General features: G+C 43.9%; 4 protein-coding genes across 6 annotated transcripts in view; 1 reads left to right on the top strand and 3 right to left on the bottom strand.

Moving 5' to 3' along the window:
• LOC130166894 (transmembrane protein 121-like) overlaps positions 1 to 1,920 on the bottom strand; it is a 4,251-nt gene extending 2,331 nt beyond the window's left edge. Inside the window, exon 1 of the mRNA XM_056372737.1 lies at positions 1 to 1,920. This exon is cut by the window's left edge and continues 2,331 nt beyond it. The gene's annotated coding sequence lies outside the window, so the exon portion shown is untranslated.
• Positions 1,921 to 4,661: 2,741 nt separating this feature from the next.
• psen2 (presenilin 2) lies at positions 4,662 to 12,199 on the top strand. Of its 2 annotated transcripts, none has more exons than XM_056372724.1 (11): positions 4,662 to 4,735; positions 6,786 to 6,925; positions 7,010 to 7,233; positions 7,306 to 7,447; positions 7,549 to 7,616; positions 7,699 to 7,919; positions 8,034 to 8,132; positions 8,352 to 8,417; positions 8,890 to 8,976; positions 9,128 to 9,243; positions 10,057 to 12,199. In XM_056372724.1, exons 2-11 carry the CDS (start codon positions 6,794 to 6,796, stop codon positions 10,210 to 10,212), a joined length of 1,311 nt encoding a protein of 436 aa, XP_056228699.1. In that variant the 5' UTR covers positions 4,662 to 4,735; positions 6,786 to 6,793; the 3' UTR covers positions 10,213 to 12,199. The 2 variants fall into 2 exon arrangements, with proteins under 2 accessions (XP_056228699.1, XP_056228697.1); XM_056372722.1 differs by lacking the exon at positions 4,662 to 4,735 and adding an exon at positions 4,818 to 5,105.
• Positions 12,200 to 12,418: 219 nt separating this feature from the next.
• On the bottom strand, positions 12,419 to 16,478 carry dpy30 (dpy-30 histone methyltransferase complex regulatory subunit). Its single transcript, XM_056372751.1, has 5 exons — positions 16,383 to 16,478; positions 15,252 to 15,292; positions 14,041 to 14,088; positions 13,772 to 13,914; positions 12,419 to 12,596 (listed from the first exon to the last, which is right to left on the bottom strand). Exons 1-5 carry the CDS (start codon positions 16,390 to 16,392, stop codon positions 12,524 to 12,526), a joined length of 315 nt encoding a protein of 104 aa, XP_056228726.1. The 5' UTR covers positions 16,393 to 16,478; the 3' UTR covers positions 12,419 to 12,523.
• A 966-nt stretch (positions 16,479 to 17,444) lies between these two features.
• Positions 17,445 to 25,000, bottom strand: part of LOC130166897 (3-oxo-5-alpha-steroid 4-dehydrogenase 2-like) — an 8,770-nt gene continuing 1,214 nt past the window's right edge. The window contains exons 2-5 of one of the 2 annotated variants that reach the window (XM_056372742.1): positions 23,024 to 23,187; positions 20,893 to 20,994; positions 19,298 to 19,334; positions 17,445 to 18,501 (exon numbers count right to left, since the gene is read on the bottom strand). In XM_056372742.1, the coding sequence (XP_056228717.1) occupies positions 18,435 to 18,501; positions 19,298 to 19,334; positions 20,893 to 20,994; positions 23,024 to 23,187 (370 nt within the window). In that variant the 3' untranslated portion in view covers positions 17,445 to 18,434. Of the gene's footprint in view, positions 18,502 to 19,297; positions 19,449 to 20,892; positions 20,995 to 23,023; positions 23,188 to 25,000 lie in introns of both variants that reach the window. The other variant, XM_056372741.1, reaches the window with a different exon arrangement.

Here is a 25,000-nt window from a genome sequence, read left to right on the forward strand (position 1 = left end):
GGACAGGTGTCTCAGCTGTGGTCCCTGCATGTTTCTCGTCCCAGCCACGATCGTAATCACAGCGACAGAAACAGGTGGCGAACAAGCAAAACCAATTTCAAGCTTCAGTAAATTTGAGAAGATGTAACAGACTCATATCCACCTGCTTTTCTTTGGTCCAAGGATCCCAATCTGGCAACCATTAAACTCACAATTAGGAGGTAATTTGTCCAGAACTCAGGTAAAACTAAATAAATCATGCTACATATCCTAATGCTCTCCATTCATACTCGCACGAGTCTGTGTGATACAACTTCATCAATCATCACATCCTCTGCAGCTCTGGAAATCCTCATTCAGCAGATCCGCCTCCGGGGGAAATCCAGGATAGAGGATCTTGATCTGGAGGATGAGGATGTTGAAAATGGACGCCTGTGATCTCCAACATGAGCTTCAGCCTTCCTCTCAGAGATGCTGGTTCTCTCCATGGATCCTCCTGGAGCTGGTGGGCAAGGAAAGTTTGTCATGTAAAGTTTTATTAAAACAAGCTTCTTGTCTCCTGATCGATATCGACGACGCTGCCTTTAAAAAACCCTGATGATCCTGATGGAGCTGATGAATCAAAGAGAAGAATCAGTCTCTGTGGTTGATTTCAGAATCAGTCCACTGTGTGATCGCCGCTCTCTGCCGTCCTTCTCTCCTAGGCGGCGAACAGGAAGCTGAAACATCATCAGCCTCAGAAAGTCGTCTGATCTGAGTCTTCCTCGCTCCGCTCGCTGCAGGCGCTGCTTTCATAAACTACATCCATCCCTCCGTCTCTCTCCTCCCCTCTCCGCTCCTTCCATCCAGCCTCAGCAGCATGACCTTGTTTCTGAATCCACACACACACACACACACACACACACACACACACACACACACACAGAGCAGAAACCGAGCATGATGGGAGTGTATTGTACCTTTTTCAGCAGGAAACACCTGGAACTGTGTTTTGTTCTTATGTTTACCTCTTTCTCTTGTGGGAGTGGGCGACTCTCGATGGACGGCTGCGACCTGCAGGGTGGGAGTCACATGACTGTTTGTAGCTTGTCTGTAATGTAGAACAACAAACTGTGAAGAAACAAAACTGAAACATTCACAGAAACCAAATCAGAATTTGAAAACCACATAAGGATCATTTCTATATTTCAATCCTGTTACAGGTTCCTCTTAAAGTTTCTGTAAATGAGATTTTAAAGTCACACGGCAGCAAAGTGTTTCCTATGTAAAGATAAAGAGGAGTGAGAACGAAGCCACGCCCCCTCTGTGTGTGATGTCATCTGAGTTCCTCTGGTCTTTGTTCTGTTAGCGTGTGCATGTTAGTGCATGTGAGTCCGGCCTGTTAAACTGTTGGTCCCCCCCATGTTTATAAACACACAGGCTCCGCCCACCGGTGTGATGTCACAGTTTCATTTAAAAAGGCCTCAGACACAGAAAGAGATGAGACCAGACCACAGGTGGACTGGACTGAGGACTACGGCTCAGACCCTGGTCGTCAGGTGGACCGTCAAAACATCTGTAAAGGTTTTAAAGTCTTTACAGGCTCCATCAGTGTCATCAGTGCGGCTGGTCCCAGTGTATCAGTCCAAGACTGAATTTCTTTCCCAGTCTGACCGTGGAGCTGATGCTGGTCTGGTTTACTGGGAGGAGAACCCTACGAGCTGCTAAAGTCCAGCTGGACTCAGAACTGGTTCTTCTTCTTCATGTGTCAATAACTTGATCATTCGTAATGTTACAGTCTGTTTTCACTAGTGACGGCTACAGTAGACATGCTAATGTTAGCTAACCTGCTGTTAGTGATATTATGAATGTGGCAAATATTGCTATCGCTAGCTGGCTAACTGTCAGCATTGCTGTGGAGCATTTAACAGCTATGCTAGCATGGGCTCATGGTTGTGTGATTGTTTTACAGAATAAAAGCAACAACAGAAACTGATGAAATGATGTTTGAAGGAAACTTTGTCATGAGTTTGTTTTGGCGTTGATGATAATCCTCCAACTTAATATGAAAACATAACACTAAGCTGAACACTGCACAGTGACGTGTAGGAGGATGGAGATTTGATGAAGATATTCCGTATTGAGACATTGAGTAGACGTAGCAGGATGTGTCTGTTGTTCTTCTTCTTTTACAACATGCAAATATTATACTTTACTCTGTATGTTAGAATAAAAATATGCAGATGTTGAAGAAGACCTGAGGCTGAAACATCACCTGTAGTAGTGTTACCAGCTGTTGGTCTGATCCCTCTCTACGACAGACTGTGGCTGTTTCTTTACAGCAGCAGTGAAGTGCTCTGCTCTTAATGACCCAACTTTTATGTAGGCTAAACTTTTCATGGGAAGAGCACATTAAAAAGTTATGAGGAGATGCTCTGGCAATACAGAAGAATGAATCAAATTAGCCCAATTACTGCTGCTGCTTGGTACCCCTCAGTGATGCGTTCAAGGACACGTCAGATGTTCCGTCCAGCTGCAGCTGTTTCAGAGACTTGGCCGTTTTCCTGCAGCAGTGACATGAAGAGAAACCTGGCTTCAGATCTGAGCTACCAAAAGAAATACACACACACGTTAGCATTGTCGGAGTCCGTCCTCCTGTCACAGCGAGCCCACAGGTCGTCTGTCAGCAGGTGATTATGACATCATCATTAGGTTTCATTGCTGGGCAGCATCTAGTGGTCGTAGTAATGATGACAGGAGCAAAGACAAAGTGTCGTGACGTAGTTTAAAGAGACAAAGTCCATGTCAGGAGGTGGTGGATGGATGAATGTAACACGAGAGCCGTGTGTTTGATTCCCGTGTTGTTTCTATTATCCGTGACCATTTGTTGTTGTTATTGTAACCAAGACAACAGAGATTGTCTAATGTGAAGGAAGTTCTTATTTTAACCCACAGCATTGAAAGATTTTACAGCGGTAAAATTCTACTGTTTCCACGGAGACTGTTGATTTGCTGCCATTAGCGTTTGTGATAGGGTGACCTGTTATTGCTATTGGAGGGAGGGGAACATTAAAGAAGTGCGCTGCTCTCATCCTCCCGGGGTTTTTGACAGGATCTTCACCAGCTGAACTTTGGTCTCTAAGGCCTTTTACAGTTTAACTGACTTTAAGTGATTCCTTCAGTATCAGACTGAGATCAGGAGAAAACCTTAAATACTTAACTTAAAAATCTGAACTTAAAGTGTTTTGTGCAACAGGTTCCCAGGTGCCTGTAAATGGTGGAGTTTTCAGGATAATGTGCTTTGTGTCAGGTGAGCAGGTTTTTCACAATAAGAGTCTCCATGTTCAGGCTCTGGATGAACCTTCCTCTCTCGGCCTGGTTGTTGCAGTAAACAACAAAACATGATTAAAACAGAGAAATGCTTCTGTTTAATTGAGACAAATGTTTGAGCATCACTGTGACACCAAACAAGTTCATTAAGAATGAACTCTTTATCACATTTGAACGGCAGAAAGCAAAAGCACACGTAATTGATTCAAGCAGAGGAACAATTATCTCATGGTGGAACTGGTGAATTAAACATCAGTGTGTTATTTATATCAGCTCACTGCTGCTCATTAGACCGCAGGGCTGAAGCCTCACAGCTGCCTGCAGCTCATTTATCCTGATGCAAGAAGCTTGTATTCCTACACTGAACTTCAAAGCCAGCAGGAGGGAAACCAGCTAGTTATTAGCATACATTAGCATATAGCTACAGAAGCACTCCACTTTCCAGTAGCTGTTGGTTTAAACGCTCCAAACTGGGAGGGGAGGATTTTTCCATCTGATCCTTCATGAGGCAACGAAATGACTGAGAATGACAAGTACGTGGCCTCTCACACCTTCGTCGACTCAGCAGACCTTAATTGGCTCGTTAGGTGTTGTGAGGCAGGTGAGGAGGTGTCAGCTGTGACCTGTGACCTCTGAAGTCTATGATAATTTATATTCTTTATTTTTTTGATCTGAAAATATTTAAATGAAAAGCAACATATTCTAATGTTCAGAAAAAAAAACACAATTTTAAGTTGTGTTACACTTTTATCTTTTTGATCCTTGAATCCTCCTTTTGGTCTTTGACCCATAAAACAGCTGTTTTTCATCTCATCATTCTGATCAGATCAATCACTGGAGCATGTGCAGTGTGTTCCCTCATGTTTACACCACATACTTTTAAGTTTGATTGTTTTTATGTGGATAATTTCGTTAAATGAAAATATACAGGAACGATTCAGACGTCACATCAGATTTACAGAAGAAATAATAAATTAAACAAATGAATTAAACAAGGAAATGATTCAATTAAAGCTGAATATCACAGGTTTTATTGATGGTTTGTTAAAGTTTTACTGTCACGTGTCAGAATATTTCATTTTTTATTTTCTATTTACTTTCAAATATTACTGAAAATTCTTCATGTGTCAATTAAAAAGAACACTTTTAAATCTAAAATGACGACGTTATTCTCATGGTATTAGGATTTCTTTTCTTGAAATATCATGATTTTATCTCCTAATTTCGGATTCTTTTTCCCCTCGACGTGGCCCTGATACTGCGTCACATATCATGTCACTATCGATGATATTTTCATTATTTAACATTATAAAAATGAACCGAGGCAGGCACACCACGTGACGTCGTGACGTCATCGGTGATCACGTGGTGCGCCGGTCAGCTGACTGCCTGCCGTGTTCCGGGTCGTCAGATCGGCTGTGTTCACTTTTCTTCGGTTCAACTCGAGGTAAAACATCTTTCTTTTGAACTTAAAAACCCGCCGCTTCACTTCCGGTCTCTTCGCTCACGAGCAGAGCCGAAGAATTTCAAACGAGACGTAACGAAACAAAGTGCGAACGAGGCGTCAGTCACGTAAACAAACAGTCAGCTGTACGGAGACGCTACTGATGACGACGGTTCGGTCACAGTTAATGATCCATACTTACTGATCAATAGTTAATGACCCATGAAGAAGTTCGGTTTACTCTAAGTGGACTCAGAACTAGTTCAGAGGTTTCTGGATGGTTTTCTCGAGCAGGGGCGGATTTAGAGATTTGGGGGCTGAACTCGGGCACGAGGCCCCTGGGGGCCCCTGAGGTTCCTGGTGACATCAGCAGGTCAGAGTTTTACATTAGTATTTAAAACACACGTACTTACAGCTGCTTTCAACCACAGACTGTAAATAAAGATGTCATCTGTGACGTCACTCACAGGTTTCTGAGTGAGCTGCTCCATCGTCGCCATTTTGGCAGTGATGACTCCGCCCCTAACTCCCAGCTAATCCATATATGGTCAAAGAGGAGGGGCGTGGGTGTAGCTGAGACTTCGGGGCATGTAGGTGTGATTACTGTGACTAGCATACGCCCCTGTTAGCATCACTAGCACAGCTGAGTGTCTTGCCCAAAGGCTAACCCAAGGCTAATCAATTTGCTGGCTAATTAGCTAGTTAACAAGCTAAGCTAGCCAGGTATGGTGCTCACAGCGACTGATACCTGCTAATTACTGAGTCAGTTAGCTGAGGTGTTACTGAGCAGATGGCTAGCAGCTAGCTAACTGTGACAGCGCCCACCTGTCGCTCAAAGAGGCCACGCTTTTGTTAAAGGGCTGCACACGTTTATTTTGTTTATCGCTTCTGACAGTGGACATGTGGGCGTGGCTTCACATTATTCACCTGTTGATTTGTGTGGTGGGATTCAGACAGAGCGAATGAGGCTACGACACTGACTGAGGTCTTCTAATAAGAAGTGTGAAAACCTGTTAGCTTTAGCTTCTTCTCTGGACAGTCGTCGCTACATTTCTTCTCTGGTGTTTTTTATGTGCAATTTGAAAATGGAAATAAAAGGGGGCGGGGCTAAACCATGAACATGAACAGGACTGTTGGATCTGGATCAGACTGACTTTGTTTTAGCTGGTGTTCCTAATAAACTGGACACTGAATCTTTATTTATATATGAATCCAGAGGCCCGTTGTCTCCCAGCCCCTCTCTGGTACCGTCTCTAGGAGGTTGGTGCTGGTGCTGGTGCTGGTGCTGGTGCTGGTGCTGGTGCTGGTGCTGGTCCTGTTCCTGGTGCTGGTGCTAGTGCTGGTCCTGGTACTGGTACTGGTACTGGTCCTGTTCCTGGTGCTGGTGCTAGTGCTAGTGCTGGTCCTGTTCCTGGTGCTGGTGCTAGTGCTGGTGCTGGTCCTGGTACTGGTCCTGTTCCTGGTGCTGGTGCTAGTGCTAGTGCTGGTCCTGTTCCTGGTGCTGGTGCTAGTGCTGGTGCTGGTCCTGGTACTGGTGCTCGTGCTCGTGCTGGTCCTGGTGCTAGTGCTGGTCCTGGTCCTGGTCCTGTTGCTGGTCCTGGTGCTAGTGCTGGTGCTGGTCCTGGTCCTGGTGCTGGTCCTGGTGCTCGTGCTAGTCCTGGTGCTGGTGCTGGTCCTGGTCCTGGTGCTGGTCCTGGTGCTCGTGCTGGTCCTGGTGCTAGTGCTGGTCCTGGTCCTGGTCCTGGTGCTAGTCCTGGTGCTAGTGCTGGTGCTAGTGCTGGTCCTGGTCCTGGTCCTGGTGCTGGTCCTGGTGCTCGTGCTAGTGCTGGTCCTGTTCCTGGTGCTGGTGCTGGTCCTGGTGCTAGTGCTGGTGCTAGTGCTGGTCCTGGTCCTGGTGCTGGTCCTGGTGCTGGTACTGGTCCTGTTCCTGGTCCTGGTCCTGTTCCTGGTGCTGGTGCTGGTACTGGTCCTGTTCCTGGTGCTGGTGCTAGTGCTGGTCCTGGTCCTGGTGCTGGTACTGGGCGTCACTAACTGCTCTGCTGGTTGTTTGCAGTCAGTGCCATGAACGCCTCGGACAGCGACGAGGACTTATACAACGAGAGGACGGCGTTGGTCCCGTCGGAGAATCCGACAGTCCCGTCCTACAGACCAGATTCTGACCTGACCCCCCCTGATGACTCGCCAACCAAAAGGGTAAAGGTCAAGTTTCCCACGAGCTCATGTCCTTAGTGATGATGGTGTGATGTATTTCCTGACTGTGGCCCTCTGTCGGTCCAGTCTGGGGTGAGCAGGAGGGCGGGTCCAGCTGCAGCGGATGGTGGCGGTGGCGGTGGCGGCGGAGGCGGAGATCAGGAGGTGGATGCAGACGAGGAGGAGCTGACTCTGAAGTACGGAGCCAAACACGTCATCATGCTGTTCATCCCCGTCACCCTCTGCATGGTGGTGGTGGTCGCCACCATCAAGTCCGTCAGCTTCTACACGGAGAAGACCGACCAGCAGCTGTAGGTCCACGCGTCAGCCGCCGCACCCACGAATGCTCCGCCCTCAGCTAACCGCCATGTTTGTCCCCGCAGGATCTACACGCCATTCACAGAGAACACGCCGTCTGTCGGCCGCCGGCTCCTCAACTCCGTCCTCAACACCATCATCATGATCAGCGTCATCGTGGTCATGACCATCTTCCTGGTCGTCCTCTACAAGTATCGCTGCTACAAGGTGAGGAGCTCAGGTGTTCAGGTAGAGGTATAACCCCCCCCTCACTGTACAGAACATGTGGCGCTGTTACCTGAGCAGGTGTGTGCGTTTGTGTCGTTCAGTTCATCCACGGCTGGCTCATCCTGTCCTCCCTCATGCTGCTCTTCTGGTTCAGCTTCATGTACCTCGGGTGAGTCCCGCCCCCTCTGTGTGATGTCATGACTGTGACCACTCACCTGGGGGAGACGCGTTGACCGCTCCTCTGTTCGCAGGGAGGTGTTTAAGACGTACAACCTGGCCGTGGACTACCCGACGGTGGGGGTGATGATCTGGAACTTCGGGGCGGTGGGGATGATCTGTATCCACTGGAAGGGCCCGCTCCAGCTGCAGCAGGCCTACCTCATCCTCATCAGCGCCCTCATGGCGCTCGTCTTCATCAAGTACCTGCCCGAGTGGTCGGCCTGGGTCATCCTGGGCGCCATCTCCGTCTACGGTGAGTCCGCGGTAACCTGAGCACTAGGTAACACACCGGCTGATGACGGGTCAGTGTGTTTGTTGACAGGGACTCTTTCCCATCATGCCTTGCTCTGGTTGTTTGTTGTTGCAGACCTGGTGGCCGTCCTGTCTCCTAAAGGTCCTCTCAGGATGTTGGTGGAGACGGCTCAGGAACGCAACGAGCCCATCTTCCCCGCCCTCATCTACTCCTGTGAGTCCGCCACGCTGTGATGTCATCAAATACTGTAAATCAATAATCAATAATCATGGAGGAGACGAACGTGAAACTGACGCTGTGACGAGTTTCATCCTTTTATCTTTGTATTAAAGAGTCGACAGGAAGTGACACACTAACATGTCTACATTTGTTTATTGTGTGTGTGTGTGTGTGTGTGTGTGTGTGTGTGTGTGTGTGTGTGTGTACGCTCAGCTGCCATGGTGTGGACGGTGGGAATGGCGAGCCCGATGGACGCTCAGCGCTCTGAACATGAAACAGGTCCAAGATAAGAAACAAAAGCTGCGCCCGTCACAAGCAAGGAATCATGGGAAATGAGGGTTGACAGAATACGATGAACACCACAGTCACATGACGTGTTGTTTATGTCGTCGTGTTCATGTTATTCTGTCCACTTCCTGTTCTTTCATGTCGTGATCTACATGATTGAGCTCTAGTTACTCAGCGGTTATCAATAACTCAGCTGCTTCATTGGAATTAAAATCAGACAGTTATTTATTAAGTTTGCATTAAAATCAAAAATTTAAACAGTAAAAAAGAAAAAAAACATTTTGCATTTTTATGTTTTTCTCTGAATTAATTAAATACATAAATTTATAAGATACATTTTTAAATCACGTCTAACAGTCATTTTCTGTTTTACATTCATTTGTTTGGTTTTACTTTTTAAAACTAATTTAGCTTTTAACCAGTTCATTGTGTTCATGCTGTCTGCCTCCATTTTGTTTTTCAGATGAGGAGGCGGAGCAGAGCGTCAGAGGGGCGGAGCCTGGGAGCCGACAGTCCCGGACGCTTGCAGAGGACGAGCTGGAGGAAGACAGTGAGTTTAACCAGTGTAAAGACACAGTGTGTCTTTAAGATATTAAAGGTACAATACACTCCCATCATGCTCGGTGTGTGTGTGTGTGTGTGTGTGTGTGTGTGTGTGTGTGTGTGTGTGTGTGTGTGTGTGTGTGTGTGTGTGTGTGTAGGGGGGGTGAAACTAGGCCTCGGTGATTTCATCTTCTACAGCGTTCTGGTTGGTAAAGCTGCAGCGACGGGCGGAGACTGGAACACGACGCTCGCCTGCTTCGTCGCCATTCTGATTGTAAGTCCTGGTTTTAGACGCCACGGCTAACTTTAAACTTTAACTTTAAACTTTAACTTTAAACTTTAACTTTAACCTTTAACTTTAACCTTTAACTTTTAACTTTAACTTTAAACTTTAACTTTAACTTTAAACTTTAACTTTAAACTTTAACTTTAAACTTTAACTTTAAACTTTAAACTTTAAACTTTAACTTTAAACTTTAACTTTAAACTTTAACCTTTAACTTTTAACTTTAACTTAAACTTTAAACTTTAACCTTTAACTTTTAACTTTAAACTTTAACTTTAAACTTTAAACTTTAACTTTAACTTTAAACTTTAACTTTAAACTTTAACCTTTAACTTTAAACTTTAACTTTAACTTTAAACTTTAACCTTTAACTTTAAACTTTAACTTTAAACTTTAACTTTAAACTTTAACTTTAAACTTTAACTTTAACTTTAACTTTAACCTTTAACTTTAACTTTAAACTTTAAACTTTAAACTTTAACTTTAAACTTTAACTTTAAACTTTAACCTTTAACTTTTAACTTTAACCTTAACTTTAAATTTTAACTTTAAACTTTTAAGTTTTTACTTTAAACTTTAACTTTGAACTTTAATCTTAAACTTTCATCTTTAAGTTTAACTTTGAACTTTAATCTTAAACTTTCATCTTTAAGTTTAACTTTGAACTTTAAATTTTAACCTTTAACGTCTGAGTGGTGCTGTAGTGTAATGTGTGACTGACTCTGCTGTCTCTGTGCCTCACCTGTGCCTCACCTGTGCCTCACCTGTGCCTCACCTGTGCCTCACCTGTGCCTGTCTCAGGGTCTGTGCCTGACTCTGCTGCTGTTGGCCATCTTTAAGAAAGCTCTGCCGGCGCTGCCCATCTCCATCACTTTCGGCCTCGTCTTCTACTTCTCCACGGACTTCCTGGTTCAGCCCTTCATGGACAACCTGGCAGCTCACCAGTTCTACATCTGAGACGAAGCCCCGCCCACCCCGCCCTCCCCCTCGTTATCCTGCAGCCACCGCCGCCGTCTGGTGATGTAACGCACAAAGACAAAAACTTCCTGTACCCCTCTTCTACCTGTCTCTGAAGGTCTTCTTTAAACAGACCACAGGAAGTGATGTCACAGACAGGGGAAGCTGGGGGGTCGTTCCCTGGTCGTTTCTGCTCAGGTGTGTCACCTGTTGACCGATCATTCAAAGGAAAGATCCGCCTTAAATCATGTAGCTGGTCGTGTTTGTAGAGTCTCTGTCACATGACTCGCGGTGGCGGCTGACTGTGATTGGCTGACACTTGAACCCTCACGTCTCCGAGTGCAGAAACAAACCAACAAACATAAACAGCTGTATTTGAATGTTTTAGAGTTTTAAAGTGGATTTTTAAGGTGGATTTTTCCATGAGGTCACAGATTCAACACATTCAATTCTCAAGTAAATTTGGACTTTTTTATGTAAGAAATAAAAGGTTATTGAGGGGTGGGGGTGGGGTGTGTGTATGTGGGAGTGGGGGGTTTAAATAAAGTTAGGATTTAATTTAATCAAACTTGTCTGGAACCAGGTTTAATTAAAGATTCAGTTGTTGCTCTAATTTAATCAGATAAACTTTGATTTAATCCAGTTTTAGTTTTAATCTGAGTTGGTGTGTTTTGTTTTTTTTTACTGTCTTAGAGAAAGTTCGTTAAAGGCTCAGTTCACCCAAATCACAAATATATATTCTCCAGTATACGAAACAAAGCAAAACGCCACGCTGAGGAAGGAGGATTAGATTTACATTCTGGAGCTTTTGATATCTCCATCAGTGAGACCGATATTTGTACGGTGGCTGACGAGGACAAACGAGCTTTCCATCAGGAGACGCAGACTGAAAAACAAACAACAACAACAGACAAGCTGCAGCTCCAGGCCTCTAGGGGGAGCTCGAAGTGGAACACCCATAGACCGTGTACAAGCTAACGCTAACACTAGCTACGTGTTCTGTTGCTTTTATAATGAAGTAAAACACTACAAACAGATGTAAGAAAAAAGACCACAAACCTTTTTATGTCACCTCTTCTTTCATCCCATACCCTCTCCTTAGGTCAAAGGTCAAAGGTCTGACCTCTCAGGTTGAAATCACAAGCTAAAGCTCAAGGTGTTGCGTTTGACCTCACAGACGTCACTGTCAACAGGTTTCTGGTTAAAATATGACAATGTTCAACCGACGGTCACAGAGGCGGCGTCCCGCGTCCTTCAGAGGCGGCATTCTATCCCAAGATTCATTGCGCGGCGGTAACGAAAGCAAACAACCGACAGAGAGAGACTTTTACATGTCAGCATTGTGTTTCATCTCAGTTCAACAGCTAACGGGTTGAAGCCAGGCTTCTTCAAGCGAAACGTGTTGAGAAAAAAAAGTTACGTGTTGTCAAGGTTGCTAGGCAACAGGAGCCGTACTTTGAGACGCAGTGACACGCACGGTTGGTGACGTACAGAGTAAATCCTCCGTCTCATTTCAGTTCAGCCTTTGAGGTCTACGACGGGCCACACCTTTAGTCTGCTGACCTTTGACCTCTGGGATGTGGATTTTGGGTTTTTCCAGGTGAGTCTGGGTCATTGTTCATGTCGCAGCAGATCTCCTGAACACACGTGACTGTGGGTGAACTGAACCTTTTAACTGCCCCGGGGCATCAAAAGCCCCAAAGCCCCAAGTTCACTCCATATCAGCTGTAAGTTTATTAGGTACAAATTTGTTTAGACTTTAAACGACAAAGTAAAATATCAGTGAAGACAGTTTGTTTCCCTCCATCCTGCGTCTTCATTAGCTTTATTTCTAACTCTTTATATATTTTGTAAAAAGTGTTTCTGTGCACGTTTCATTTTGTAACTGAAACATGTTGAAGAGATTTTGCTTTATTTCGTTGTTAATGTGCAATAAAGTCAAACTTCTGTCATGAGCTGAGAAATAAAAATGATTCTATTGAACTTGTTTCAGCTTCTTTTAGCTCCTCCTTGTTTTGTGGTTCACTTCCTGTCTGGTTCTTCACCTTTTCTACTCAAACATCTGAAAATCAAACGTGGTCATCCTGACCGCTACACAACACTGTATCCATCCGCCTCCTCAGGCTAACCACACCCTGACTCCAGCTGTGTATCCGCTGAGTCGGAACAGGATCATCCTTTCAGAATAAAATCCCAAAGAGCCAGCTGCCCTTTCACATCAACATGTTTATTCTGATGAAATAAAAAAACAGTCTAACGGTTCATGAACCAACGAGGAGCTGCGACGAGCTGCAGCGTCCCGCACGCCGCTCTAACTTCTCTCTTCAAACTGAGATTTGTTCTTGAGCAGGAACGCCGCCAGGTACTCGATGGGGTTCGGAGGTCTGAGAGAGAAGAAGAAGAAACATCAGCTGATCAACAAAACGCAGCGACCGGCCGAGATGTTTGAAAATATACACTGTTCATCTCATCAACGTAAACTATGATGAATAATGTTTGTAGGAGCTTTTTACTTGTTTGTTGGTTTTTCTATTATTTATTCACCTTTTTAATTCATTTGTTTTTGGTAATAATAATATTCTCTTTTGTTAGTTTCTTTATATCATTCTCTTATCTAGCTTAGTTAGTTATTGTTAACTAGTACGTTGTTTATTTGGCTCATGCTATGGGCACCTGGGGGTTATCTCTGCAGGTGGACTGGTCCAGGACCAGCATGCACCTGGGCGGCCTGTGGTTAAAAAGGGTTTCGTTCTCCTGAAGCTTCAGACAGAGAAAAGATCTTCAGTCTCTGAGCAGCTTCATGAGGAGAGGAGCTTCACTGCTTCCTCTCTCATCTCCTTTAGGAAACACTGGAGCTTCCTTCACCAAAGGAAAGGAGACATGCCGTCCCACAATGCCTTGCTGCAGCAACATTTAAAACCACAGCAGAGCCACATACATGTAGAAACATCAGAGCAGCTGTTTCTGTTTGATGGCCTGAAGCTCAGATCTATAAATATAGATTCATTCTCTTTCATCAGTCAGGAGTCGTCATGAAGAACGAGCTGATGAATCTATAGTAACATCATCATCATCATCATCATCATCATCATCATCATCATCATCATCACAACTAAATACTTTAGTCTATACATTCATGTTGCACTGAATCCTCCCATTGTGGAAAGAAACATGAATTTTCTCTATTTATCAAATGTTTAAAAATGTTAGAAAACTAAACTTGTGTCTGAATCTCATTTATTCTGAACTTACTCTGATCTCAGTTTATTATTTAAATGGCTCAACTTTCTCTGTTTTTTCTAGTTTCAACATTTCCTCCTGTTTGTGTCTGTGGGTGAAGGAGGATTCATCCTCCAGGTGTTTAAATAAAGTGAGTTAGAAAAACAAAAGTTTAGTGTCAGTGAAGTCGGATGAATTCTCCTTCACATCTTTCCTTGACCTCAAGGAAAAAATACTGAAAGTAAAAGTAGCTCAGACAGACAGACAGACAGACAGACAGACAGACAGACAGACAGACAGACACACACACAGACAGACACACACACACGCACACACACACCTCTCTTTGGCGAGCACTGACAGGCCCTGCAGCAGGATGGGGACCACGGTCTGGTCCAGGTACGCTCTGGTGGGCAGGGCCTGCAGGTCCACCTTCTGCTTAGACAGCTTCTCTGCACTCGCCTTCTCGTTCTCCCCCGTCCTCTGAGGAGCAAGCAAAGCATGCTGGGAGTCTGCCCTAAACCTGTCATTACACAGTGTGTGTGTGTGTGTGTGTGTGTGTGTGTGTGTGTGTGTGTGTGTGTGTGTGTGTGTGTGTGTGTGTGTTACCTGGATGCTGTCTGTCAGGCCGTACTCTGCGTGAGGGTTTTCAGACACCTGCAGGAGGATTCATGTTAACTGGATCACAAGAATCAATACAAAACTGATCATTGACTAAATGATCAATACTGATCAAGCTAGGCTAACAGTTTGCCTCCGCATTCAGTCTTTGTGCTAAGCTAATCCTGGATACAGAGGACACTGAACCGTCTGACTCTGGGAGGGTTCACTAAAGGTCAGACTGTTCCTGTAATGACTGGACTGTGTGTTACTGTGTGTGTCTGTGTGTGTGTCTCTGTGTGTGTTACTGTGTGTGTTACTGTGTGTGTCTGTGTGTGTGTCTGTGTGTGTGTTACTGTGTGTGTGTCTCTGTGTGTGTGTCTCTGTGTGTGTGTTACTGTGTGTGTGTCTCTGTGTGTGTTACTGTGTGTTACTGTGTGTGTGTCTCTGTGTGTGTTACTGTGTGTTACTGTGTGTGTTACTGTGTGTTACTGTGTGTTACTGTGTGTTACTGTGTGTTACTGTGTGTTACTGTGTGTGTGTTACTGTGTGTGTGTTACTGTGTGTTACTGTGTGTGTGTCTGTGTGTGTGTGTTACTGTTTGTGTCACTCACAGGAGTGTGTTACTGTGTGTGTCCCTGTGTGTGTCTGTGTGTGTCCCTGTGTGTGTTACTGTGTGTGTCCCTGTGTGTGTTACTGTGTGTTACTGTGTGTTACTGTGTGTGTGTTACTGTGTGTGTGTTACTGTGTGTTACTGTGTGTGTGTCTGTGTGTGTGTGTTACTGTTTGTGTCACTCACAGGAGTGTGTTACTGTGTGTGTCCCTGTGTGTGTCTGTGTGTGTCCCTGTGTGTGTTACTGTGTGTGTCCCTGTGTGTGTCTGTGTGTGTCACTCACAGGAGTGTGTCCCTGTGTGTGTGTCCCTGTGTGTTACTGTGTTTGTCTGTGTGTCTCTGTGTGTGTGTGTGTCTGTGTGTGTCACTCACAGGAGTGTGTCCCTGTGTGTGTGTTATTGTGTGTGCCTGTGTGTGTGTCCCTGTGTGTGTCCCTGTGTGTGTGTCCCTGTGTGTGTGTGTCTGTGTGTGTCACTCACAGGAGTGTGTCCCTGTGTGTGTGTGTCCCTGTGTGTGTGTGTCTGTGTGTGTCACTCACAGGAGTGTGTCCCTGTGTGTGTGTGTCCCTGTGTGTGTGTGTGTGTGTGTGTCTGTGTGTGTCACTCACAGGAGTGTGTCCCTCCATCGACTGATCTGCGTCTGTGTGATCTGAAAGAGAAGAGCTGGTTTTTAGTTTCCTGAGTCTGAGGTCATTGAATGTGTCAGGTGACCTCTCCGCCCCACAGCTCTTAACTTCTTCTAGTTCAGGCTCGTTGGATCATGTGACACGGTTGAAAGTTCCACAACAGCCACTAAATGGACTTTGTGTTGAGGCCATTTTGTCAACATTCACTTCTGTTTCAAAAACAGAAATACAAACTGTCTGATTTCTGACCAGGGATTGGTGCAGAGGAAAATAGAAAATCTCCAACATGACGAACAACAGATTTTATCATTCGATGGTTGTGGATAAAAGTTTCAGCTGTTTTCACTGATGTGAAGAAAGAGCTTCAAGTTCAGTCTCAACAAAAAGACAAAACCTTATTGTTCAGTCTTCCAACAGCTGGAGCAGGAAACGTCCTCTCACTTCATTCGTCATTTTTATTTCTCATTTAATTGGATTATGTTGTGAAAAAAAGCGTGAATTACATTCAATATTTACAGAGATATAATATTTATCACTGAGCATCGATGAGGGATGAATCTCTAAATTTGATCCTTTTTGAAGAGACTGTAGTTGGAGCGGAATCTTTCAGCGGAATCTTTCAGCGGAATCTTTCAGCGGAGCGTTTCCGGAGTCAGTTTCAGGAATAAAAGTCGCCGTAGAAAAACATCAGAGCTACTTTCTCATTTAAAAAGAAAAGCGTTAAATAAAGCGGCTGAAAACAAGGAACGAGTTTATTTCTCCATGTTTGTGTCTCGGTTTCTAAAAGAACCTTGATAAAAGAAACGCTGTCTTCCGTTTACTGCTCTGCTCCGATGGAAACCATCAATAACTGTTTCCACATTCATGTCTTTATTAAAATCTTTAATCTGGTGTCGGTCTCTCTGCGCTGCTTTGTAAACGGCGGTAAATTAGCTTAGCATCCCGTTAACGGCCTTTGACCGTTAAATAAACCTCACTAACCGGTAAAATCGACTCCGGTGGTTGGAACCGAGTCGACGAGTCGTTGAATCAAAGCGGAAACACGCGGCAAAGAAAAACAGAAACACGATAAAACTGTTAAAAAACGCGATCAACGGTCAACAATGAACTCACCGTCCGCCATGTTTGTTGTGGATGTTTACGCGAGAAACCTGGCGTAAGTAGATTCTGCTTTAACATTACGGTCCCAACGTCGCGTATGCTTCCGGTTCGTGTAGACACTTCAAAATAAAAGCCGATTAAAACGTTTTGTTCCTTTATGTTCACGAAACAAAACGCTTCATTCCAGAAATCCAGCCAGAGCTTTACAAAGGACACAGATAAAAGAACAGAAAACAGAAAAAATAAATCAAACTATAAGATCTCCAATCAACCAAATGACTGTGTTTTTATTATTTTGAAAATCTCTCATCACGGAGCCATATTGAAGTCGATCTTTTTGTGAAGGTGGAATTTGTCCATGAATAAAATCAGTTGTACAAAAAAAATCCTTCTTGTTCATCACCTTTCAAAACAACTGAAATGTTTGTATCTTGTAGCTGGATCGTTAAAATAAAAACACTGAATATTCTGAAATAGTTTATTTTTCTAATCCGAAGAAATCAAAATAATATTCAATATCAATCCTTTATCTTTCTTGTTTTACTGGATATATACAAAGTTATGGAGAAAACCTCCTTTACTTTATTACCTCAACATGAATCAACAGTTCAGTCACAGCTCACCAGTTATTTCTGATCTTCTTCTTTGAACATTTATTCTTCATAAAACACACTGTTGTAACTAGCACATGAAGTTTAGAAATAAATTATGTTACCAAAACATCAGTCATTATTATTTCAAATGTAGAATTTAATCAGCAACTAAAAGGTTTCATGTGTTGATCTTATTATTGCAGTGAATAATATTCAGTGAAATATACATTTTATTTGTATCACAACAATAAGAATTTACTGATATCATGACATCACACACAAACAGAGCACATGCTCCGCTCAGTCACACACTAATATACACTTCCCGCTGAGGAGGAAGTGTTTCTGCTTGAGTTTTAAATATTTGTTCAGGATAAGGCACTTTATAACTGTGGGTGTGAATCATCATCATCATCATCATCATCATCATCATCATCATCATGTCAGGCAGGGACTCAAGGCAGGACTCAGACGCAGAGAATAAGTGAACAATTGGCTTTATTGAAATCACCGGAGACCTCAGACAGAGTGACAAACAAATGGCTGATGAAAAAGACCAGACACTCAACTCTGAAACCTGAGAAACAAAAACACTCCAGGAGGAGAAAAAAGCTCAAATCAAAAGAAACAAACAGGGAAACACAAAACGCTCCATAAGGAGGAAAAACCTGACTAAATAAAAAATAAACCTAAATAATCTACTCACACCACCAAGCAGCGGATCTCAGATAATAAATAAGATAAACTAAGGGCTATGAATATAAGCTAAGGCAAGAAATTACAAACAAAAAATCACTCTTCACGATGTACAAACGGCTTACTTGGAAGGACACTATGGCTGTGGACATGGACAAAGGCTGGGGCGCAGGACGAAGACACTCTGGCACAAGACAAGGGGAACACAGACTATTTAAACACATGGAGGGAAATAGGGGACAGGTGGAAACACTCAGGGCAATCAGACCGAGACACATGAGGAAGGGCAAGTGACCTGAAACAAGAGGAGAGTTACTTTTCAAAATAAAACAGGAAATGACAGGACAAAACAAACCCAGGACAAGACAACATCACCACGGTGTAACACATCATCATCATAGTCATCATCATCATCATCATGATCATCATAGTCATCATCATCATCATCATCATCATCATCATCATCATCATCATCATCATCATCATCATCATCATCATCATCATCATCAACATCGAGGCTGAAGGTGAAGAAACAAAACGACTCATGTGACCAGATTGTTGTTGTCAACAGATAAAAAACACAAACCAACAGTCGCTGCGTTTGTCTCCTGATGTTTACAACACATTATAACACTCAACGCATCAACACACATCTGGTGCTACTGATGTCATGTGATGAAGGAGGCGTCGTCCGTCCAGAGAGACAGACGGAGACAGAGAGGGACAGAAACTAAAGAGCTGAGATGATGTTCATGATTCAGACACTGGTTCGTCCTCACAGTAAGAAAGGAATGAGAGCTCTCCTGGAGCGAGGGTAATCCTCAAACCTCTTCTGGTAGTCTCTGCAACACAGACAGGAGCAACTGCAGAGTTTACAACATGTATAGAACATAAATAGAACATATATAGAACATAAATAGAACATATATAGAACATATATAGAACATGTGACAACACGTGCTGCAAATACTGACAACACAACGTGAGTGTTTCCAGCGGACACGACGTCTTCTCTCTCTGTCAGAATTAAGGGAAAAAGTTTCGTACTGAGATATCGTGTCCACGGGACGGAGACGGACAGGTGACCTGAAAACAAAATGGCCGCCTCTCTCACTGTTGCCAGGTGGAGGAATAAAAAGAGACGAACCTGCTGGACACTCTTATTATTCAAGGGATTTTTTTATATATTTTTTTTTGGGGCTTTTATGCCTTTAATGGACAGCACAGTGGAGAGTGACAGGAAACAAGGAGGCAGAGAGAGGGGGAATGACATGCAGTGAAGGCCGTCCGATGCGGGATTCGAACCGGGGCCGACTGCAGCGAGGACTGTAGCCTCTACACATGGGGCGCCTGCTTAAACCACTACGCTACACGACGCCCCATTATTCAAGGGATTTAACTTGAAAAGTCACAAAGCTTTAAACAACAAGGCCAAGCCAGGTGCTTCACTTTTTAGTGTCCCCCTGGAAACACTTCCTGTTGTGTGTTGAGTATCTGCGGCTCACGTGTTTTTGTCAGCTGCAGCGCGTTGACCTCTCAGGGCCACCGTACAAATCCCTTTTCAGTGAGTTCTCAGACGTCTGGACGGACAAGGATCAAGAAAGCAGCTGCTGTTCAGGTGACAGAGAATGAAGATACCTGTGGTGCTGGAGCGCTCTGGGCCCCACGGAGCAGACTGTGAAGAAAGCGAAGGCGAAGGTTGGTAACGACCACACGGCCACGGCGTAACCACACCACTCCACAATCTCCCCGAAGAAGTTAGCGCCGGACACAAACTCAAACACCCCCCCTGAGAGAGACACAGGTCCAGAGTTCAGCACAGACCGCTCAGCAGCTGACACACATGATGACCTGGTGACTGATCAATGCTTCTATCAGCTGGTCTGATGTGGATCAGGATCTGATGTGGGTCAGGTCTGATGTGGATCAGGATCTGATGTGGGTCAGGGTCTGATGTGGATCAGGTCTGATGTGGATCAGGGTCTGATGTGGATCAGGTCTGATGTGGATCAGGGTCTGATGTGGGTCAGGGTCTGATGTGGATCAGGGTCTGATGTGGGTCAGGATCTGATGTGGGTCAGGTCTGATGTGGGTCAGGGTCTGATGTGGATCAGGATCTGATGTGGATCAGGTCTGATGTGGATCAGGATCTGATGTGGATCAGGGTCTGATGTGGGTCAGGATCTGATGTGGATCAGGGTCTGATGTGGATCAGGTCTGATGTGGGTCAGGATCTGATGTGGATCAGGGTCTGATGTGGGTCAGGATCTGATGTGGATCAGGGTCTGATGTGGATCAGGTCTGATGTGGGTCAGGTCTGATGTGGGTCAGGTCTGATGTGGATCAGGATCTGATGTGGATCAGGGTCTGATGTGGGTCAGGTCTGATGTGGATCAGGATCTGATGTGGATCAGGTCTGATGTGGGTCAGGATCTGATGTGGATCAGGGTCTGATGTGGATCAGGTCTGATGTGGGTCAGGTCTGATGTGGGTCAGGTCTGATGTGGATCAGGATCTGATGTGGATCAGGGTCTGATGTGGGTCAGGTCTGATGTGGATCAGGATCTGATGTGGATCAGGTCTGATGTGGATCAGGGTCTGATGTGGATCAGGTCTGATGTGGATCAGGATCTGATGTGGGTCAGGGTGTGATGTGGATCGGGATCTGATGTGGGTCAGGATCTGATGTGGGTCAGGGTCTGATGTGGGTCAGGGTCTGATGTGGGTCAGGATCTGATGTGGGTCAGGGTCTGATGTGGATCAGGGTCTGATGTGGGTCAGGATCTGATGTGGGTCAGGTCTGATGTGGGTCAGGGTCTGATGTGGGTCAGGGTGTGATGTGGATCAGGGTCTGATGTAGATCAGGGTCCGATGTGGATCAGGGTGTGATGTGGATCAGGGTCTGATGTGGATCAGGGTGTGATGTAGATCAGGGTCTGATGTGGGTCAGGGTCTGATGTGGATCAGGGTCTGATGTGGATCAGGGTGTGATGTGGATCAGGGTCTGATGTAGATCAGGGTCTGATGTAGATCAGGGTCTGATGTGGGTCAGGGTCTGATGTGGATCAGGGTCTGATGTAGATCAGGGTCTGATGTGGATCAGGGTGTGATGTGGATCAGGGTCTGATGTAGATCAGGGTCTGATGTGGATCAGGGTCTGATGTGGATCAGGGTCTGATGTGGATCAGATCTGATGTGGGTCAGGGTCTGATGTGGATCAGGGTGTGTCGTACCTCGGGGGATCCTGTAGGTGATCTCTCCAGGTTTTCTCAGGCTGCGCAGGACGTGGTCGCTGTGGATGTTGATGATCATTCCAACGACAAACAGAAGAAAACCTACGAACAAAGAGAGCGTTCAGACATGTATATATACATATATATATATATATGTATATATATACATATATATATATATATATATGTATATATATACATATATATATATATATGTATATATATATATATATATGTATATATACATATATATATATATGTATATATATATATATATGTATATATACATATATATATATGTATATATGTATATACACATATATATATACATATATATGTGTGTATATATATATATATGTGTATATATATATATATATATATATACACATATATATGTATATATATATATGTATATATATACATATATATGTATATATATATATATATACATATATATATATATATATATATATATGTATATATATATATATACATATATATATATATATATGTATATATACATATATATATATATATATATGTATATATATATATATATATATACATATATATATGTGTGTATATATATATATATGTGTATATATATATATATGTGTATATATATATATATACACACATATATATATATATATATGTGTATATACATATATATATATATGTATATATATATATATATATATATGTATACATATATATGCTGTATATATAGTGAATGTAAATTTCAACAACACTAATTCCCAATTTTGTCACAACCATATTTCCTGTTTTATTTTGAAATTTCTTCCTTATGAATCTGTTGGTTATTTTACTTCCTGTCTTTGTTTTCCCTGCTCCTGTGATCATGTGCCCCACCCTGATGTGTTTCACCCGTTGCCTCCCCTGTTACGATTGGCTGACAGAGGAGGATGTACTTTTAGTAACTGAACAGGTTAAACACCTGATGGAGGTTTGTAGAGCTTGGAGCTAAGGTTACTTGTGTAACCACCACCAACAGCAATGAAAACACATGAGCAGAGTGAGAGTTGTTCATTTAGATTTCAGATGTGTTTGATTTTTAGTGTGAATCTGGAAAAGATGGACGTCGCCTGTGTGATGTCACCCACAGTTTCTGAGTGAGCCATCGTGGCAGTGTCTGACTCCGCCCCTAACTCCCAGCTAATCCAAAAATGGTCAAAGAGGAGGGGCCTGTGTGGAGCTGGTTTAATAACTGTGGCAAGCATATGCTCTCATTAGCATCGTTAGCATAGCTGGGTGTCTTACTCAAAAGCTTACCAAAGGTTAATTTATTTGCTAGCCAATAAGCTAGTTAACAAGCTACAGTGTTGTGCCAGTTCATACGGATGAAAATGAACTTGTTCACGTTCATTTGTCCCGTTTTTTAAAAAATAAATAAAGGCCGATATTCTGTTTCAATAGAACCTTCTTCTACCTTCCATCACAGCCCCAAATCATTGCTGCTCCCAAACTAAATGAAGTATTGAACACCACTGAAGAATCACAGACATTAGTTACATTTAAATTCGTATACAAATATAATCCGAGTCTTCACTTGTTTGTTCAGAAACTGCTTCAGATGCTCAAAGGAACCGCCAACACCAGCCAAGCCGGGCCGTGTCTATGGAGACGCCATGCGGCGTGTCGTGAAACTGTCGTAAAACGTGAACACACGCTCACATTCAAATTCATCATTTGTAAACTGATTTGTTCAGTACAGCATTCACTGAAAGTATGAACGTGTTCAATGAATGCTGCTCATTGAACACGTTCATGCACAACACTGACGAGCTAAGCTAACAGCCAGGTATGGTGAGTGCAGACACTGACACCTGTTGATTAAAAACAGGAGCTTGGACTTCCTCATGTTCTGTTAGTCCGTTAAAAACAAGTCACATGATCTGTCTGATATTTACATGGAGAACCAACAACCACAAACACTGACAACTAGCAGCTAGCTAACTGCGACTGCACCCACCTGTCACTCAAAGCGGCTACTCCCTCAATTATTTATTTATTTATTGATGGAGCTACAGAATTTGTTTCTGTGTAGAAGACGATTAAAATACAATTCAAACATAAGATGGAGGTCACGCTTCATGTCGTTGTGACTCACCTGCAGCCAGGCGAGCTTTGGTCAGCCAGGTGTCTTCAAACTGGGCACAGTGCAGCAGGTGGTGTCCCTGCAGGAAGCCATTGATAGAGCAGAAGATGGCGGCGCAGAGCAGGACGAACAGGGGGACGGGCCGACCTCTGGTCAGGAAGGAGTAGATAAAACTCCTGAAAAACAGAATCACGTCACAACCTGTTCGTCATGTTTGTGTGGATCTTCTTACCCCGACACGGCTGCATGCAACCACCTTAAACTCTGTTTGTCTCGGTCGCACCAGCCGAGGGTCACACACTGGAGCTGCAGCTGCAGTTGATACAAGGTAAAGAAAATTACAATAATCCAGATCACAAGCGATGAAAGTGCTGCAGAGAAGATTACCATCAATCTGAAGCGCCGCATGAAATTGAAACACTAAAAGAACAAGGAGCTCACATTTGTACTTGAGGAAGTACAGCTCCTTCGCTCCTCCAGCCCTGGTGCTCATGCTAACAGACTGAGGCTAATGCTAACAGGTCCCATATGACTTCATGCTAACAGACTGAGGCTAACGCTAACAGGTCCCATATGACTTCGTGCTAACAGACTGAGGCTAACGCTAACAGGTCCCATATGACTTCATGCTAACAGACTGAGGCTAACGCTAACAGGTCCCATATGACTTCGTGCTAACAAAGCAAAAGTTTTGCTGACTTTCTGAGTTGAGGGTGCGTTCATGTTAATCTTCCCCGGAGGAAACTGGTGTTTAGGGTCATGGTGATACCATGACAGACCACCCAACACAGAGAACCTGTGGGACTACAGCTCAGACCAGAACCTGTAGAAGCTCAATCATTTACCAAGTGAACAAACTATAAGACATTACTCAGTGAAATTCACCTGTGTACTGAGGCGCTGTTTTCACTGACACGTCTCAAAGGACCAACAGGAGAAACACCACTGAGCATGTGCAGCGAGCCGCACACTCTGGAGCCACACCCACAAGATACACAACTTGTTTTGGTTTATGAGCTCAACAAGCGGTTTTCGGCGCCATCTTGGAAGTCAGTGTCCAGTTCTTATAATTTATCTGTGGTTTCAGGTCTTTGTGCTAAGCTAAGCTAACCAGCTGCTGGCTGGGATCAATCTGAACAAATGAACCCAGAGGACTGTGAGGTAGTTACACTACATGAGTTAGTTTGGGTTTGAACTCCGCTGTGTTTCAGCGTGACACAAAGAGAGACAGAGTCCATGTCAGGAGGACGGGGTGGATGAAAGGGGTTGAAGCGAGACATTTGAGTCCAGTTGGACTAACAGAAAAATGATTGTTGACTGACAAACAGGAAGTCACTGTCATCACTGTCACACTGCTGTCATTAACTGGGATGTTTCAGCACAATGGCGTCCCTGTTCCTGTAAGTGGACGAGTCGAGCTGAAGCTCCACATCACATGTAAATAAGTCAGACACTAATGTAGAGCACAAAGTGCAGACATGTCAGTTTACTTTACATGACTATCAACATTTCTTATTCTTCTGTGTCACTTGATGTGACAGAAAAACATTTACCACATGGTCAGAGCGGCAGCCATTTTATCTTCAGGTTTTCCATCTGTCTCATTCTCGTGGACACGATGGGTCAATCTAAGAAACACCTTGAAGGAACTTCTTCAAATTTGGCACAAACACTCACCTGGACTCAAGGATGAACTGATTAGATTTTGGTGGTCAAAGGTCAAAGGTCATGGTGACCTCACAAAACCCTTTTTAGCTTTTACTCAAGACTTCACACAGAAATTGTGACAAAATTTCACACACATGGTTCATATGTTCTATATCTCTGGTTTACTGGTTAACCTGGGTTGGGTTGGTTTACTGGTTAACCTGGGCTGGGTTGGTTTACTGGTTAACCTGGGTTGGGTTGGTTTACTGGTTAACCTGGGCTGGGTTGGTTTACTGGTTAACCTGGGTTGTTCTATTTCCTGCTGTTTCTCTGCAGCGTCTG

Source organism: Seriola aureovittata, chromosome 3 (genome assembly GCF_021018895.1).
Source record: "Seriola aureovittata isolate HTS-2021-v1 ecotype China chromosome 3, ASM2101889v1, whole genome shotgun sequence".
Taxonomy (NCBI): Eukaryota; Metazoa; Chordata; class Actinopteri; order Carangiformes; family Carangidae; genus Seriola; species Seriola aureovittata.